The 18,875-nt window shown below is 44.2% G+C and overlaps 1 protein-coding gene across 3 annotated transcripts in view; it reads left to right on the top strand.

Moving 5' to 3' along the window:
- LOC138480733 (arf-GAP with Rho-GAP domain, ANK repeat and PH domain-containing protein 1-like) overlaps window positions 1-18,875 on the top strand; it is a 691,830-nt gene that overhangs the window by 262,259 nt on the left and 410,696 nt on the right. For all 3 annotated transcript variants that reach the window (XR_011274121.1, XM_069612452.1, XM_069612453.1), the window contains one exon: window positions 16,575-16,635. Coding sequence is in view for 2 of the 3 variants with exons in the window: in XM_069612452.1 (XP_069468553.1) it covers window positions 16,575-16,635 (61 nt within the window). In the remaining variant the exon portion in view is untranslated. The remainder of the gene's footprint in view (window positions 1-16,574; window positions 16,636-18,875) is intronic.

Here is an 18,875-nt window from a genome sequence, read left to right as displayed (position 1 = left end):
ATGATGTGTTCATGTTTGGGTAGCTAGTAAGGTTCTGTGAGTGAAGGGGATATGTGACCTTATTTGTGGAGGTATTTCACAAAGTGGGCAGCAGTGTAGAGGACACTTCTCACAGGCACTAGGGTGGTGGCGTGTAGGGTGGTGATCGGGGTGTTTCCACCACCCAGGTGAGAAGGCAACAAGACCTGCACGGTGGGTCTGAAGCTGATGTCTTGTAGGGTGGCTTGTTTTTGCACAGGGCCATACTTGGTACCATGCTGTCTTGAGTTTTCTTCACTAGGCAAGATTGGATTGCAGTCAAATGCTCTCCCACTGAGCTATACCCCCCCCCCTCCCACTTCCTATGCGAGATTGGATTGAGAGGTGACTGCCTTTGTAGAATCCCAGAGACTTTGCGCAGGTGTCGGCGGCAGGATCTAGCCGGCAAATTTAATGACGGACTGTTAATATGCGTTTGTGGGTTTTTTGTGTCGTTGATGAGGAGGTGGATTTCCATCTCGGTGGGGTTCAGTTTGAGGTGTATTTACATACCATCCCGCCACAATTCAGTGACCAAATCCGAAGGGAACACGTCACCAGAAGGACTATTTGCTCTCAATACTCCCAACTGCAGACTTGCTTTTTTCTGGGTGAGCCTCACCAGGCTCTTCTTCGTGCACTAACTGATGGTACCATTACCCAGACGACAGGGCTACACACCAGCCATGGCGTGCATATCTTCATCGCAACACAGTGCTACCATGATCATTCTATATATACACACACATACACACAGTACTGTGATACTGTCTATCCCACAACTCTCTTGCCTGTTAATGTTATACCGATTCTGCTTGACAACACACCGCTGCTTCTGAGCAAGGTTCACACTATATAAATAGAGCATAATAACAGAATAATGGGCCACCCAACTGGATTAATGATCCTTTCCCAGATGTCAATATATCATCGATGTGCGCCATTTATAATTAAACCGGCCAGCAACTGTGTCCTCCAAGCCTTCCAAGGTGAAAAGGGTCTTATGTCACATATATGTATGTATGTATGTATGCAATTCGTAACGTGTGAATCCAGCTGGGAACCAATGGAGTGCTCTACAAAGGGGGCACCCACATAGTAATGCGAATAGGGTACACGGGTAGCAGAGATGGGTGTGTGGGGCATGGGGAGACATAGGGTTGAGTGGAGCGATTGGCGATTGGCGTGAAGAGTCGGGTGTTCAGGGTCTTCCTGAAGTATATGATGGAAGGGGTCATTACTATCTGCATTATTATCTTGTTCCATAGAAAGGGTGCATAGCAGGAAAAGGCCTGTGTCTGGGGTCTTTCTTTCTTGCCGTTCTTTACCTCCAGCCGGGGCAATGTTGAGACTCCCGGTGGTGCTCAGGCCCCCAGAGATGGTGAATTTCTCTTTCCAGTACAGTTCACAGTCACAGAATACCGCTCGAACAGCCGCACCCTGTCCTTGGGAAGCTTTTTCAGATGGAGGTCCCGCTACATGCTCTCAAGGTGTCACACAATCCTGGGAGTGCACTTTAGAAAGGTCCTTCTCAGTCATTTCTCCTTGCTTGTGGAATGCTTTGTATTGTTACTTCAGGGCTACTGAAGGGCAAGCAAACTCCACAGTGTGCAGAGCGCTGCACTCTTCCCATGGTAATATAGCCGCCTTCCTTGATCACCCTGCTCACTCTTTATGTTGTCACAGCCAAGAGCACATATCGGCAGTTGCTGAATATATATATAAATGTAAATCATACTGGAGACACAAAATGTACACCCTGCTCCCCGCGACACAGCCAAGATGATATTAAATGTCTACATGGGCCATATAATACAATACACAAACAAATGTAACACATGCCATAATGGATGGTAAAATATATCATATGTAACATAATAATCCATAATAATACATTTTGTATGTTATTTTATATATCATAAAGCACGCAACACACGCTATAAGTTGGCATACACCATATCACAATACACACCAAGGTAGAGTAAATGAGCAATACATATTCAAGTCCTCTAAACCTGAGCTGGGCAAGTAAAGACGCCTAACCAAGACCCTGTACTTCCCATCCCTGTGTATGATACAAGCATCAAGATGAAGCCAAGATGGGAACTGATCTCACTCAAATAAGTACCACATCTAAGTGGGCATCTGTCAGCTGCAACACTTGCACATTCTGCATAGTCCTCGGACAAAGAAAGTAACTGTATTGATAGAGTGCCAAGAGAGAGGAAAACAGGTGGCTTCGGCATAGGGTGTACAGGAAATGAAAGCGGTCTTCCATTATGATGGTGAGAGGAGAGGCCAATAGGTTTCAGAAGGTAGAAGTAGAATGGAAATAATCCAGGTAAGGTGTCCAGTTAAAGTTTCGAAAACAAAAGGATCGAATGCCAAAGGTGAGAGTGTATTCGACCGAAAACAAAAGGATCCAATTTTTTTTATGCTCTAGTTTAGCTTAAAAAGGGTGTTTTTACACCAAAAACGGGTGTTTGGGGTTGTGGGGGGCCCGCAGAAAAAAAAAAGTATCGATTCTTTTTTTCCGTCGAATTGACCCGACCCTTTTGTCATTCGACCAATTTGATTCGATACTATAACCTATAACGGAGGGAGACATCTTTGTAAACCTTGTAATAGAATATCTGGATAGGCGGGGTTTAAAATGGCTGCATTCTTCTCCAGTGGAATGCAAGGGTGAGTGCAGTTGTTCTCGAAGGTAGGATTTCAGCTTTCAACAATGTGTTTGTGAAGAGGAACCGGAGCACTGAGAAGCAGCTCGATGGTAGAGAAGTGTGAACACACTACAGTACTTTCAGTAATCTCTCAGTGTGTGGTCAGAGTGTGGGGTTAAAATGAAGCCAGGTCATTTGCAAGCAGAAATTAGAAACTTGATTTGTCTACTTGAAAATAGTAGCCCTTAAATTCATTGGGCCTCATTAGGGGTCCGGCGGTGACCGTGCCAATACTGACGATTGCTGCTGGACCCGTAAATATTTACCAGTGCCTGACTTCCTGGCAACACCGGGGGATTACAACCCCGGTGGCCGGGAAGTCAGGCGCTGGTAAAATGTTGTTCCCCATTCCCACAGAGTCCCATGGGACTCTATGGGAGTGGGGACCACGGAAGCACCGGTACCGTTAATACCGGTGCCAGTGATTCCGTGAAACTCTGTGGGCAGGTGCCATCCCTCCCGACAGGTTGGACTTGCTGTGTGGGAGGGCACCCGCCCAGCAGAGTTGTAGTGTGTTGGTCCAGAAACAACGGTGCCAGTAAGCTTACCGGTAAAGTTGTTTCAAGACCGGCATGCTTGTAATGAGGCCCATTGTCTTTCAGAGCAACGAGAAATAATAATGTTACTTTCGGGGAGAGAAACAAGAGTGATGGACATTTCAATTATCAATGGAGTAATCGTTATCAGTATTTGCCCTCCTGAGTGAGTTGGAGCTTCTAAAAATGATGCCACCCTCCTGGGGGACAGTCAACAATCAAGACCGGGTATCAAACATATCTCTGTAAGCAAACCGTGAAATGATCAAGAGAATGAAAACAAGACAGAAGTTGTCTAATTGGCTACAGACCCATCTGGGGACTAAGTACTTTGCTAGCTAGTTGTCCACCAAGCCAGCTGTGATCCGTCAGGCTTCTGACTGAGAGAAAACTATGAATAGGACTGTTTTGGGTTTGCCTGCTTGACTTGAGTCCTGGTTAGTTGGAAGCAGACCTGAGATAAAACTCTGAAGGCCTGCTTATTGAGTCCTGCTTTTTGCCCAGGATTGTCAACATTGAGGAGAAAGGAAGCTGTGAGAACTTTAAGAAACGGAATTATGGCCAGAGTACAGTTGTTGACTGCATCTGAACAATCCAGAAGACTGGAATTAGACCCTACAAGTGCACTGTGAGGGTCCCCACCCTCGACCATCGTCTGCAGAGCCATGAATGTAGGCTTTGGGAGTTGGATGCAGAGAGGAACGGATCAACGTCTGACAGCAGTCGTATTGTGACCTACGAGCAGTGCGCCAGTGCACACATGCACAAGCAAAGAACTGCCATTGAAGGACATTGCTCCACATTCACAAAAAGAGAAGAACTCTATTATTTGTTCCAGCGAGAGTAATTTAGATGTGTACAGTGCAGCACGGCATTGAACTACATTTAATTAATTAAGGAGTCGGAGCTACACCTTCCATCTTGAATCCTGTTCCCTTTTGGGGGTATTGTAAGGGAGGCATGGTATCACAAGTATGACACTGACACAAAAGGTACAATTTGTAAAACCTTTATTCAATTTTAGGGGTTTGGAAAACCTCCTTCTTTGCCCTATCGCTAGGATGGGAGTAGTCTTTACCATCAAATAGATAAATCAGTCCTAGTTGAGTCTGTCAAATCAAAATACCCTGCCCTATCTCTTGTACAAAAGGTGTGTAAAGGAGAATATGTATGCAAGAGAAAATCAGTGTTGGAAGATAAAGAACAAATGTGGCTGTGTCAGCTCTCCTCCCCACGTTGGACAGCACAGAATAAGGCAGGCCCTGCAGGCGGGAAGACACACTGTGGCTCAGGTTCTCAAAACAAAGGCAGTTAAAAAAAAAACATAGACCGAGGCCCGCCTGACCTTCCACATTAAAACCTCTCTTTCCATCTTTCAAAACACAGTTCAACAAAAAGTTCAAGTCTGTCTCCCTCTGTCGGGCTCAGACCTTTCCCTGATGTCGAAGACCTTCGAATGTGTGTGGCTTTTACTATAGACCTGTGCAGGACCACTTGGAGTTTCCCTTCAGCTCACACACTTGTGTTATTTGCCCCAAGGTCTCTTGGTAGTTCTCTGTCATAAGCACAAATATCCAACGTTCACCTTTTTACTCCCAACCCCCTTTTCCCGGGTTTAATTTTGATCACTTCGCTTTTTGTAGTTCATTCACTTTATCGCTGCAAAACAAAAACCTTTCACCTTTTACATAGACTTTCAAGTGGGCAACTTCCTCTCACCGGATCACACTGCTACTCAGTATCGCTGGTTCCACAGCTATCAGTAATTCAAAGTTCATCACAAAGTTCAAAGTTCCTTTGCGTCTCATCCACATACATCTAGCCTTCAATTGTGTGATGTACTGTTGCAACTTCAATCTTTCCTTAACACGCACCGGTCTTTCATGTTGCTTGCCAACTCACCGGCTGTGAACATTTCTTTCTTGTCTTTGCAGTTTTTAATTCACGAATCAAGGTTAATGCCACTTGCTTGGCCTTGCCTCCCCATCGCTGCCATTCACCGGGGAGGGTCGCGTCCTTGAAACACAATGCAGTCTTCTTGTCGGGAATTTGGCCTTCTCCACATGACTTTCACAGCCTTTTGGAGGCAACAACCTCCTGAAGGCAACTCTTGGGGTTCTCTAGCCTTTGCTCTCGTCCCTCAGTTTGTCACTTTGCTCCAGTAGGTTTTCCTTCCCCCCGGAAGTTCTCTTGCTCGTGTTCCACCTTGCTCAGAGTGTATCTCTATGTTCCCCCTTTTATCCGTGTGAGGAGAGCTAATTGGTATCAGATGCATGCACTTAAAGTCAAGTGCCTGACTTTGTCTGACCCGATTAGTGGGACATGTCCAATGAGATATTTAAGGGTTAGCCTCTTTACTCTCAGTCGTCCTCTTCCTCGGCCCAGTGTTTGTGTAGAAAGGGGGGGGGATGAAGATGGGACATTATAGAATCCTATAAAATAGGATGGGTCATGTGTACGGGAAAGGGGGGAATACCGCGTCTCACCATTCGCCTCACCCCCACTCCCTGAAGACCCCTCACCAAGGTGATCCTCCCACACTGGTCCACCCCTAGGGTCTGGATCCAAAGTCGATGGCCGTACCCTGGCCACCTGAGAGAGAGATCGCTGGGGGCTAGTAGGCCAGACACCCTTTGGTTTCTCACATGACCCACACTTTGGTATTTAGGCATAACTGTGTGTTACCAAATTTAAATGCCGGATGACTCAAGATTGTGTGGGTATCAGGTAGGGAGGGTGACATCTTTCAGACACTAAGCAGGTGAACTATTTCTGCCAGATCAGTTATACATGTGTTTACTTGTAATCCATGGTTCCAGGGCTATTTACCGAGTCACCACTATTGTGTTCCATCATTGCTCCCATTGGGTGCATTGACTCTTTACCCAATCCAGCAGGTGGAGCAATCCAGCAAATGTAGTCCCTTGTCTTGGTATTTGCAACAGAATAGTAGGCCTCTCTGTCATGTCAGATGTTGTAGTTTGGGATGAGGGCGGGACCTGGGGAGCGAGTTGGGAAGTGACGTGCAGGAAGGGGAAGGGGCAGTGACATGTTATACCAGGAGGAATAAAGTGGTGTGTTAACCCGAGCTCTGTGTTCACGCCTTATTTGCTGGGTCACACTGCGAATTGCCATCAAAATGGCACTCTCCTAAAAGGGATAGTATAGTGGTGCCGCCCCGCGCGACCGGCTGCATATTTGACCGCGGGCGTGCAAAGCACAGCCCGACTGTGTGTCTGCTTGTCGGAGGATAGGGGGAGGAAGTCCCTGAGCTATGGTGCTCCACGATGTCCATCCCGGCAACGCAGAGGTGAGTGCAACCAAGGGCGTTGAAACAGGGACCAGGTCAGCGGTGCTCGTGCCTCATGTAGGCGGCCGCTCCTAGTCTAAAGAAGACAGCAGTGCAGGATCCAGGCTGGTAGAAGGTGGCAGTGAGAGTGCTGTGCTAAATCTCCCTTGGAAGGACATCACAGAATCATCATGTCTGACCCAGAAATTCCTGGCACAGTCCTGATAACCCCACAGACAGAGGGCACACCCAGAATCCACGACTCACTCGCAGTACAATCGTAGTACAATTGCCAGGAGTAATATGGAACCACGATGGTCAAGGTGGATCAGGGACTTTGATCTATATGTTGGGGCCGGAGGACCTCTAGAAGATGCTCGACAGCCATACTTGCTGAAATAAATGGTAGGGCTAACCACAAGGGATATCATAGATGAGTTGCCCGCAGACTCCATTGAGACTATTCAAGATCTAAAGGAGGTATTGGCCCCATATTTCACTCCGCATACTAATGTGGACTATGGAAGGCACTTATTTCACAGTACCAAGCAGTTGAAGGGAGAATCCATGGATGCTTTTGTTATGACGTTGCTCACGAAAATGAAACTGTGTGACTTTGAAAACTACTCAAATACGGAGGCACTGAGGTCTCAGATCAGTGCATGGTGTGAATCCCAATCATTTCGACGCAAGTTGCTGCAAAAATCCATGATGTTGGAAGAAATCTTAATGTTGGCAAGGACAGAGCTGGCGGTAAAAGCTCAAGTAAAAAGTTTCAATAGTCCCAAAGAGCCCTCCACCAACACAGAGATCGTCCACCTGTTAGAGGGAACCAAGGGCTCCAGGTGAACAATTTTGCTTCGAATGCGGATATGAATTCTCATATGAAGGGATCTGCCCGGCAATTGGGCAAAGGTGTTATGCTTGCGGAGAGGAGAGGCATTTCAAATTGGTATGCTGCACTGCTAGAGAGACAGGATAAGGAGCGGGTAGTCGCCCAAGAGTGAAAAGCAACATGACGGCAACCCAACCATTACAGATCGCAGCTCAGATTCACGGAAAACAGAGAGAAGGGAAAAAAGGACCAAGAATCAGGAGAGGAGAGGCCACAAAGAGAGCAGAGAGAAAGAGAAGGAGATATCAAGGAGCCGCAGCACGACCAGAATGACGCACCAAACGACACATCCGACACATGGTGGAGCAGTCCAAGTCTAAAACAGAGGTGAACTCCTCTGAAGGTAAGCAGAGGAAGAAGGGCTATTTATTCACACTAGGGAACAAAACAACAACTGACAACAGCCCCACATTGCTACTGAACTTAAATGAGAAGCCGACTGAGTTCCTTATAGACACTGACGCCACAGTTAATGTTATCAGTGAACAGAAGTGAAAGGAGGGCCCGCGTGTGGAGGCATGGTGCTCAGACCTTCAGAAGTGGGCGCAGGCAGAGCAGTGGTGTGGACAAGACCAGTGACAAGAGGGGAAGCCGAAACTGCGCACAAGTTGTCTGGAACACACTAATACAAGACCTCTTTGGCCACCCGGAGGAAGGAAACTCTGAAGATCCCTCGGAAATAGAGGATCCGTAGGTGAAATAGTAAGGCCAGCACGAAGCCCAAGAATAGAACATTGTGCGTACCAGACCTGGTGCCCGACTCCACGGGAGGTCCAGACCGAACTGATAAGGTCGCTGGGGAAACTATGAAACTACAATGGAAAGACAAGATCCGCAAGAAGTGCCAATAAGCCATCTATGTTAAAGTTGTTTGCATGTTATGTGTTTGTTGTTGTTTAAAAAAAAAAAATAAAGAAATTAAAAAAAAAATGTTATCAGTGAACAGGTATACAAGGCGCTGCAACATATGCCCCACCTTCGGCCGACCAGTGTGGACATATAACCTTTATAGGGCAAAAAAAAACAACAATCTTTTGGACAGTTTGACGCCCAATGCAGATACAAAATGCAGATACAAAACGCAAGAAAAGGGTGTTCCCATCCACGTAATCAACACCTCAACTAAATGTTGATGCATATTAAGCTTCAGAACAGCAGTGGACATGGGTGATGAAAACCTTGGACCCATGGCTCAACATTACTGCGGCATACCCCTCAATATCCAGCGACAAGCCGAAGAGGAACTCCACAGGCTCCTCGACAAGATATCATAGAGGCAGCCGTGGGCCCCACAACATGGGTATCCCCCATTGTCCCCAAGAGAGGGTCTGAAGCTATTCGCCTGTGTCTAGACGTGCAGATGGCGAACCATGCCATTGAAAGAGAGAGACATCTAGCCCCACGTTTCACCAATATGATTAATTTACTAAACCGAGCTAAGGTCTTTTTAAAGCTTGATTTGCAAGAGGGATACCATCAGCTAGTACTAAGCTGGAAAGCAGGTATATCACAGTTTTAACAACACACTTGGGACTCTACAGATATAAAAGGTTAAGCTTCTGGGTGTCCTCTGCGGCAGAAATATTCCAAGCTGAAATCCACAATGAGATGAAACATATCCTGCACTGTATAAATTATAGTGACGATATCTTGGTATTCGGCACAGATGTGGAGAAACATGAGGCAGCAAACCTCATGCTCAATAAAGAAAAGTGAGTTCCGGAAAAGAGGCCGCTACGGTTTTTGGACACATTTTCTGAAAACGGCATGACTCCAGACCCATTGAGTGTCTCTGAGCTCCGGTCAGTCTTAGGACTCGCAAGGTATTGCACAAGGTACATAAGAGACTTTGCTACCATTAGCGAACCATTACATGCTCTCACCAAACAACATGTACCATTCAATTAGACAACAGAGTGCCAGCAGGCGTTTATGAACATCAGACAACGCATTGCACAAGCCGAAAACATGCCATATTTTGATGCCGACCGGGAATCTGAATTAATTGTAGATGCTAGCCCGGTGGGACTGGGAGCGATACTTGCGCAGAAGGACAAAGACAACTAAACCCAAAGACCCATCGTCTCCTACGCAAGTAGAAGCCTATCCAAGGCCGAACAGGCATACTTGCTGTGGGAGAAGGGCGCCTGCCGTCAATTGGGCCTCTGAGCATTTTCATTTATTTTTATACAGCAAACCTTTCAAAATTAAATCAACACAGATCACTAAGCGCTACTGTCCGTATATGGCAACCCACAGTCCAAAATACCCCCGTGCATTGCCCAGTGGGGCCTGATACTACAGGACTAAGCTTTTGAGATCATTCACAGGCCAGGGAAGAATGACAACCAAGCAGACTTCTTGTCGAGACACCCAATAGTGGACGACACTCCAGAACCATCAAGTATCCGATTTAACAGGCCATTCCTCAAGGGATTGAACCCACGAGATTCAGACAGGAGAAGTTGATGCAGACATAGTGTGTCAAATAGTAATTGAAGGCCTACGGTCAGGAAAATGGAGGAGGGCAACGGAAAGGAGTCGCCTTGAAGCGGAAGGTGTGCAAAAAGCATCTCGACTGTTACACTTTTACCCACACCAGTCCAGATGACTGTGAATTACTATGGATCAAGGTTAAAACCTCAGCAAACTCCTCCCTAAGTGTGTTGACCCTCTATAGGCCCCCAAGAGATATGCCACATTTTGAGGAAAAAGCTGCTCACTCACATCACCAAATCAAAAAACGCACTGATTATCATGGGGGATTTCAATCATTGGGCGAATGATCCCTCAGACCAACAGGCTTCCTCACTCATCGACTCCCTGACTTCCACAGGACCCATACAATGGTTGAAGGAGGCCACACACACAGGTGGCCACACGCTTGACTGGTTGGTATCTCAAAAGTCATTTGTGTCACACCTCGAAGTCGCGCCGTGTGTGCTTGGTCCTATCATTTTTTGATCCACGCCATCCTGCACCACCAGCAAAAATGAATATCACAATTCAAAAAATGGTCATGTAACTTTAAAAACGTCACAGCTGCCAAATTTACTGCCCTTTTATCATCTAGCCTCAAGCCACTTACCAATTTTTCAGAGTCCTCCCACCTTATGGAACACCTTCACACATCCATAAAACAGGTCATTTCAGTCCTGGCGCCATTGAAAAGTAAAATAATCAAACCTGAGGCACACAAAAATACGTGGTTCTATGATGACATTATTGGCATCAGACAGACAAAGAGAGCATGAGAAGGAGCTTGGCTCAAGAACCCTAACCCAGCCACACTAACGCATTACAAGCAAGCAGTGAAGGAATTCAAAACAGCCATTATTATTTCCAAATCTACCTACTTTAATAACATGATTAACAACGCACGCTCGAATACTAGCAGACTCTTCAAGATTCTAGCCGATTTTCAGGAATCCCTCCAACCCCCTCCACCACCGAAGACCTAACAAAGGACTCTGCATGGTGTCAGGAAATTCACAATGGTTTCATAGCCAAGATTGCAGTCCACAGACAGACCATTAGCAACATTCAGACTTCGTCACAGGGATGCAATACTTACATGAACGTCTCTCAGGACCCGACCCCTGCTCCTAACAAAATCCCCCTCTTTGACTTCTCCCAATACTCAGAGGAACAAGTCACCAAGGTCATTTGAGATCTCAAACCCACCTCATGCATTGGTGATTACTGTCCGGCAGATGTCATTAAAGACTCACTGTAGCTATTGGCCCCCTGGATGACCAAACTCATTAATCTTTCCTTTGATGATGGTGTGGTTCCATCGTCTCTTAAGGAGGCTCAGGTCAATCTGGTTTCAGAGCTCAGCACGGGACGGTACACGCAATGTTAGATCTTAAATCCACCTTGGCTGGCATAGCGGATAGAGGTCATCCTACCCTGCTGAAGCTCTTGGACCTCTCTGGGCCTTTCAACCTGTTGGATCATTCCCTATTGGCGACAGGGCTTGGGGAGATCATAAATTGTTATGATCAAGCATCCCAGTGGATATCCTCATTCCTCCGCCCTCGGAACGCCCAGGTATCTGTTTGTGAAGAAAGCTCCCGCCACGTCCTTCAAACATGCAGCGTCTTTCAAGGTTCCTGCTTGTCGCCCACCTTGTTAAACATATAAATCAGGCTCCTGCTGGACTTGCTGGACGCCCTGGGCATATGAACTGTGGCGATGACACTCAGGTCAGGTTGTCATTGAGTTCAGCAGGAAGAATGAGCAGGATCTGGCTGCCATTACTAAAATCTACAGCGCCACCCTGGCATGGATGGCAAGCAATGCACTTGGCTTGAATTGTAATAAAACTGAGCTTCTGATCGTGGCATCTAGAGCCCGTCTTGGTAAACTGGCCCCGGCCTATGCCAACTTCTGCATCGCGGGTAAATATCATCATGGTGTCCAAGAAAGTCAAGACACTGGGGGTTGTTTTGGACGATGAACTATCCATGAGACCGCACGTCTCCTACATTCGATCCTCTTGTGGCCCTATTACCAAGCTGCTAAACTACATCCGCCCATTTCTTAGTGCCAAGAACTGTGCACTGCTTTCCTCTGCACTAGTAAATTCCAGACTCTACTACTGCAATAGCCTTCTAGCAGGTACAACACACTCAAACATACAAGCTTTGCAGGTTGCTCAGAATAATGCAGTCCGGGCCATCCATGGTATGCCAAAATGTGCGCATGTATTCGATGCCAGGAGGACATTGCATTGGTTGCCAATCCAACACAGGATCACTCACAAGATCCTGACGTCATTTAAATGCTGCACCAATGCTTGTCCTATAAATCTAATCAATCGAGTGAAATCCCACACAGGAGGGAGACAGCTCCACTCCTCCGCTTACTCCACTCTTGCTCAGCCCAGACACAAGATGGCACATTTTGGAGGGACCTCATTTAATATCCAGGCGGCACTAGAATGGAACTCAGTCCCCGGGCACATACGCCTGGCTCACAACGTGGCACTGTTTAAGAAGAAAATAAAAACATACCTGTTCAACCTCAACCCAGGCTGAACTTGGTATCCTTTTTATCTCCCCTGATCGCTTTCCCTCTGCTACCTGACACCTGTTCATCTTTTATGTGCGCTCTGAGGCTCACGGGCATATGACGCTTTACAAAAAAAAAAAAAAGAGACATTGAGGGCATGCTTCATGACAAGGAAGAACTAGCGTTGTTGGCGGAGAACTTGCTGCTCAAAGGCCACAAATTTGTCATACCCACCCAACTGTGGAAGATGATATTGGACATAGCACAGAGGTATTGTCTCCACCAAGATGTTGAGACAAAAAGTGTGGTTTCCCGGTATTGACTCAATGATTGCGGGACTGCCCCACATGCTATCTAATCACACCCACCTGACACCCTGAACCGCTGAACATGTCAGAACTTCCAAGAGAAGTCTGGGAGGTGGTCGCGGCCGATTTTTGGGACTTATTGAGGGTAGAATTGAGAATTGGGTATTCTTCCTATTTTTGTGTTACTGGGGGACCAGTTTTAGACCGGGAAAAATTCCAAATTGTACACACAAACAGAAAAACTGGTTACCCCTCTCTGTGTTCATATTATGTTAACTGATTAGCCGAACAAATTTCTTCCACATTTCTCTGCCATGAAGCATACGTGAAACAATATTGAATATTTCAAAACATTTGGATTTTATTTTTCACATAAATGTTTTTAATACATGTTTTACCAACACAAACAGTGTGGTTTTAAAGTAACACTGATATAAGAAAAAATGGTCACAATTTTGTGAAAGTTCACAAATTAAGACAGGCAATCAAGGGATAAAAAACCATTCGATGGGGTAGAGGGAACAGAACACACAAAGGTGAGAAAAACAGAGGAAAAAATTAAATAGTCTCTGTTTTCTCAATTCTCAGAAAGGCAATCTTTCTTTCTCCAGATTTCATCATCAATTTCTGTTCCATCAACCATAAAAAACAACAAGACGTGTTATTATTCCAGTCTTACAAGATTGTCGACATGTTTCGGCCCCATTTCTTAATGAGACACCATCTCTGATGTCATTTCTAAGTTGTTATACTGGCCTTCCTGAGGACATAAATATTTTGAAGTTGTAATGCATAACTCTTTTATACCCCCATGGTATAAAAATGATCGCACTATAAATGATAAAAAGACACAAAGTCACATTTTTATTGTTCATGGCATGATTCATAATTCAAAATAAGACAGTGTGTATTACATGCAAAGACTTAACAGCCAAATCAGTCTCTGTTCTGCCATAACACATGGATATGAGCAACTTTCTACTAATTTCAAAGTATGTAGAAATTTCAAAACTTCAATTTTGTCTTGACTTAATCTATTTTTTCACCATTACATTTTGGTGAGTCATGATGCACCACTATCCTCAGTGTATCATCCCATTTTTAAAAACAAACAAAAAACACCCAGCTCGTTTTTATTACCTTACAAGGTTCCGTAATATTCTTAAAGGAAAAGTAGATAATCCTGATTCTATTAATCACGGGTTGTGCTTCTTATTAGCATTTCTTTTTAACACTTCACTTTCGTTCTTTTTAGCTGTGAAAGAAACAAAGGCTGGCAAACACACCACAAAAACCAAGTCACACATAAGAATCACAACCCGTGATTAATAGAATCAGGATTATCTACTTTTCCTTTAAGAATATTACGGAACCTTGTAAGGTAATAAAAATGAGCTGTGGGTTTTTTGTTTGTTTTTAAAAATGGGATGATACTCTGAGGATAGTGGTGCATCATGACTCGCCAAAATGTAATGGTGAAAAAATAGATTAAGTCAAGATAAAATTGAAGTTTTGAAATTTCTACATACTTTGAAATTAGTAGAAAGTTGCTCATATCCATGTGTTATGGCAGAACAGAGACTGATTTGGCTGTTAAGTCTTTGCATGTAATACACACCATCTTATTTTGAATTATGAATCACGCCATGAACAATAAAAATGTGACTTTGTGTCTTTTTATCATTTATAGTGCGATCATTTTTATACCATGGGGGTATAGAAGAGTTATGCATTACAACTTCAAAATATTTATGTCCTCAGGAAGGCCAGTATAACAACTTAGAAATGACATCAGAGATGGTGTCTCATTAAGAAATGGGGACGAAACATGTCGACGATCTTGTAAGACTGGAATAATAACAAGTCTTGTTGTTTTTTATGCTTCGTGGAACAGAAATTGATGATGAAATCTGGAGAAAGCAGGATTTTTGAAACGGTGCTAGATCAGTACAATAGACACTAATGCCTTTCTGAGAATTGAGAAAACAGAGACTATTTAATGTTTTCCTCTGTTTCTCTCACTTTTGTGTGCTTTGTTCTCATTACCCCATCAAATGTTTTTTTAACCCTTGATTGCCCGTCTTAATTTGTGATCTTTAAATAAATTGTGACCATTTTTTCTAATATCATTGTTTTAATTATTGTTACTTTAAAACCACACTGTTTGTGTTGGTAAAAAAAAGTATAAAAACATTTTTGATGTGAAAAATAAAATGCAAATGTTTTGAAATATTCAATCTTCATGTATGCTTCATAGTGGAGAAATGTGGAAGAAATTTGTTTGGCTAATCAGCTAACATAATATGGACAGAGAGAGGGGTAACCAGTTTTTCTGTTTGTGTGTATTATTGAAGGTGGGAAATATTTGCTTGCAATCATGGATGAGTATTCCAGATTCTTGGTGGCCCAGTTGGTGGCCTCCACGTCAGGACGTCATGTCACCATGGTGCTGGATAGGATCGTCACAGTTTACGGAATCTCACTTCAAGTAAAGACAGAAAATTGGCCCCCTTTCAAGAGCCACAACTTCAAACATTTCAGTGTATACATGGGGTTTCATCATCGCAAGATAACACCATTATAGTCGCAGGTGAACGGAATGATTGAACGTTTTATGTCAAACTTGAAACAAGTTCTATATTTTGCACATCTCAAGGGGCAACCCTATGAAACGGTTCTTTGCCAATTATTACGGGACTATCGGAGTACACCACACATCTCAACTGGGAAGTGCCCTGCAGAGTTGATGTTCGGTCAGAACATTTGCACATAGCTACCGCAAAATTAAGGCGAGGCATTCTAATACCCACGGGATAGCAAACGTCAGGAGAATGGTGGACGAGCAATAGACAAGATGAAAGACTATGCAGATGGCAAGCGAAAGGCTCAGAAGTCGTCATTGGAGGTGGGAGAGATAATGGTAGTAAGACAGCCAAACACCAGCAAGCACACAGCTGCATACCACGAGGGTCCCCTCATCATAACACCAGGGAAAGAGTCAATGATCACTGCAGAGGGAGATCAAAAACAAGTCACGAGAAATTCATCACACTTCAAGATAATGAAACAAGCTGGTTTACAGGGGAGATATAGTCTTCAAGGAAACATACACAACTACTCATCAGACAACTGGAACCGGTGTGCAACGTTATGGCACAGACATCAGAGAGACAGCACACATGCCTCAACAAGCACGAATAAGTCTAAGACGACTCCTAGAAGAAATAGAGAAAAGGATGTTGTAACTGTTTAGTTTGGGGGATGTCTTGGCAGATGTTGTAGTTTCAGAGTGGGCCGGGGTGGGAAGTGACGTGCTGGAAGGGTAAGGGGCAGAAACATGTTGTACGAGGAGGAATAAAGTGGTGTTTTAACCCGAGCTATGTGTTCGCCCCTTGTTTGCTGGGTCGCACTGCGAACCACCATCATGGGAGCACTCTCCTAAAGGCGATAGTACACTCTCCATAATCAATCCATCCTAAAGGCACTTCCACAATTTTCTTACTGCCCCAACTCTGGGGCATGACCATCTCCTTTTCTAATTCTAAAATATCAGGCCCACAGGAGCAAATGCATTTATGATTTAGGAGCATGTAAACATGTGGAAGGACATTGAGGTTTCTGGGGTTCTTAACATGTGACAGGACATGGGGTGTTACCGGAGCATGTGCAGTATTTGAGAAAGTGCTCTCCAATCCCCATAGCTTTATTTAGGTATTTGGGTTAGTGCTGCATGTTGGGGCGTGTATGAGACCCTCTGTCCTGCTTACCTTGCTTTCTCTGTCCTTACAGATATGGCGTTGTGTGGGTCACTTTTGATGGAAAAGTACTTTCTGTTTATGAAAGCAAAGAGGTAAGTTTCCAATCGTCTTTCAAATGTAGTGTTTAAGTTCTCCGGGGACAACAGAATTCTACTTTTAATAATAGACTATCTCTCTCTCTCTCGCTCACACACACAAGCACACACACACCTTTTAATAATAATAGACACCACACACACTTACCTGTTGGTGAGTTTAGAAGAAGAGTGCTATGCCACACTCAGCTCTTAAAAGACACCAGATAGTTTAAATGATAGTTCTGGTTTGTTAGTGTGTTGGCCACATGTAATGACCAATCAGGCAATCAGAAGCCAAAGAGGCTGCATTGTCAGGTTGAAGCACATGAGGGAGTGCCTGATCCTTTGGGCACACAGTGTGGCATTGCATGAAGATGGATCTAGATTGCTTCATTTTGTTTAATAATAACACACTTTATTTGTATCTAGCTCATAAGAACTTTTACAACTTTCATAAAATCAATTCATTCTAAAATTTGGTTTATATTATACACACATTTTCAAATCACCTAAATTTACAATATTTGTGAATAAATAAATAGGTTTATTTCAGGCAACAAGGTACTTGGAAATGTCTTTCCACAAACAACAAAGTGCAACGTGCATGGATTCCGAATCTGTATTTTAACTGTAATTCCAGAATACAAGCGTTTTGATCGATGACTATATCTACTCACAAATTGGCCTAGCATACACCTATAGGTTGTCCCTAAGACTGTATTCTGTAAACACATGGCGAGCAGTCTCTATTGTATCTTGTAATTTACATATACAACAATGTCTAGATACTGTTTTAGGATAGGCCTTGTATTGTCAATAGGGGTAGTTGATGTATTGGCAGCCTAAACATTAGATCACGAACAGCAGGGCTGGCACTACGCATCAAATATGTTTGTGTTTTAAGATAGCGGTGCATTACACCAGCCACATATTTGTAATTACTCAAGAGTACAAATGTTTATAATTATTGATCCAGTCCCAACATTCCAGTTTGTGCTTAAAAATATCTCTCATAACTTGTACTCCTCTCGGAATCTGGTGTCCACTCGATGCGAATAAAGCAGTTCTCATTCAGTTGTGCAATGCCAGTATGGTTCTTAAGTTCAGAGCCATAATTTGCTGCCAACAGGTTCAAAAGAGGACAATGTGGTTGAAGTCACGACTTCATATACAGATTCCCTCAACGTATCAAGACTTGGCTGCTTAATGATACTAAACCCAGTTCCAGGCGTAGGTATGCCATCGGAGTAGAAGGTGCCAATTTCAGTATCGCACTCCAGACGCTCAACCATTTAAGGTCCTTCATGACCAAAGCCTCCAGGCCGTATAATATTACTGGGCACAAATATTGGTTGTAAAGCTTGAGAATAGCACTCATCGATAAACCAGCAGTTTGTAATGCATATTTCCTTTTCAAATATGTGAGTTGGCAGGCTTTTTGCTTTTAATTCTCTATAATGTTAACGTAATCGCAAAACAATGTTAACGTAATCCCCATTCTCCTCCAATTCCAAACCCAAGCCCGAGTAATTCCCAACATACTCAATCCTTCCCGTATGGGTATCGAGGGCAACCCGATTAATTTTATATCCATCCTCAAGCATTGCTTTTGTTTTGCCCATATTTATATGAAGGTCATCATTCTGGGCAAACACTAATCGTGCTTGCAATTTGGCTTGAACCCCTCTTACAGTGCAGTCCATGAGAACCAAATCGTCTGCATACAACATGCAGGATACTGATCGGGATCCCAGTTTCACTGGGGTACCAACAGTGTTCAAGATTGCAGGTACATCTGCAAAATACAGATTGAATAACAGGACAGCCATAACGCACCCTTGCTTGAATCCCCTATTTAGTTTAACAACCTTTGTTAAAGTGCCATCGTCTTCCAGCCGCACTCGAACCCACCCGTTTGAATGGAGGGAAATCAAGATCGCAACCAGCCAATCTGACCAGTTCAGCCCTCTCAATTTCTCCCATAGTATAGATCGATTAACTTGAAGATAAAACTCTCAGGGCCCAAACTTTTTAACACAATGGTATAAGGTCTGATCTATTGGTCCAACAATCTGTGAATGTTAATGGCCCTCGACTGAGAGTAAAAACAAGTGGGTCAACCTCAATGCCACACCCGTCTCATCCAGCCGACTCCTTCTCGGGTTCCTACTCTGATAATGGACGTAGATCTACTTCATATGTTTCATGGCACCACCCTTTACCAACTTGTCAACGTTCCTGCTGACCTCCTCAAG

The sequence above is a fragment of the Ambystoma mexicanum genome, chromosome 5p (assembly GCF_040938575.1).
Source record: "Ambystoma mexicanum isolate Mex_15411 chromosome 5p, UKY_AmexF1_1, whole genome shotgun sequence".
Taxonomy (NCBI): domain Eukaryota; kingdom Metazoa; phylum Chordata; class Amphibia; order Caudata; family Ambystomatidae; genus Ambystoma; species Ambystoma mexicanum.
Note: the sequence above shows the minus strand (reverse complement) of the source record. Positions and strands in the feature narration are given on the sequence as shown.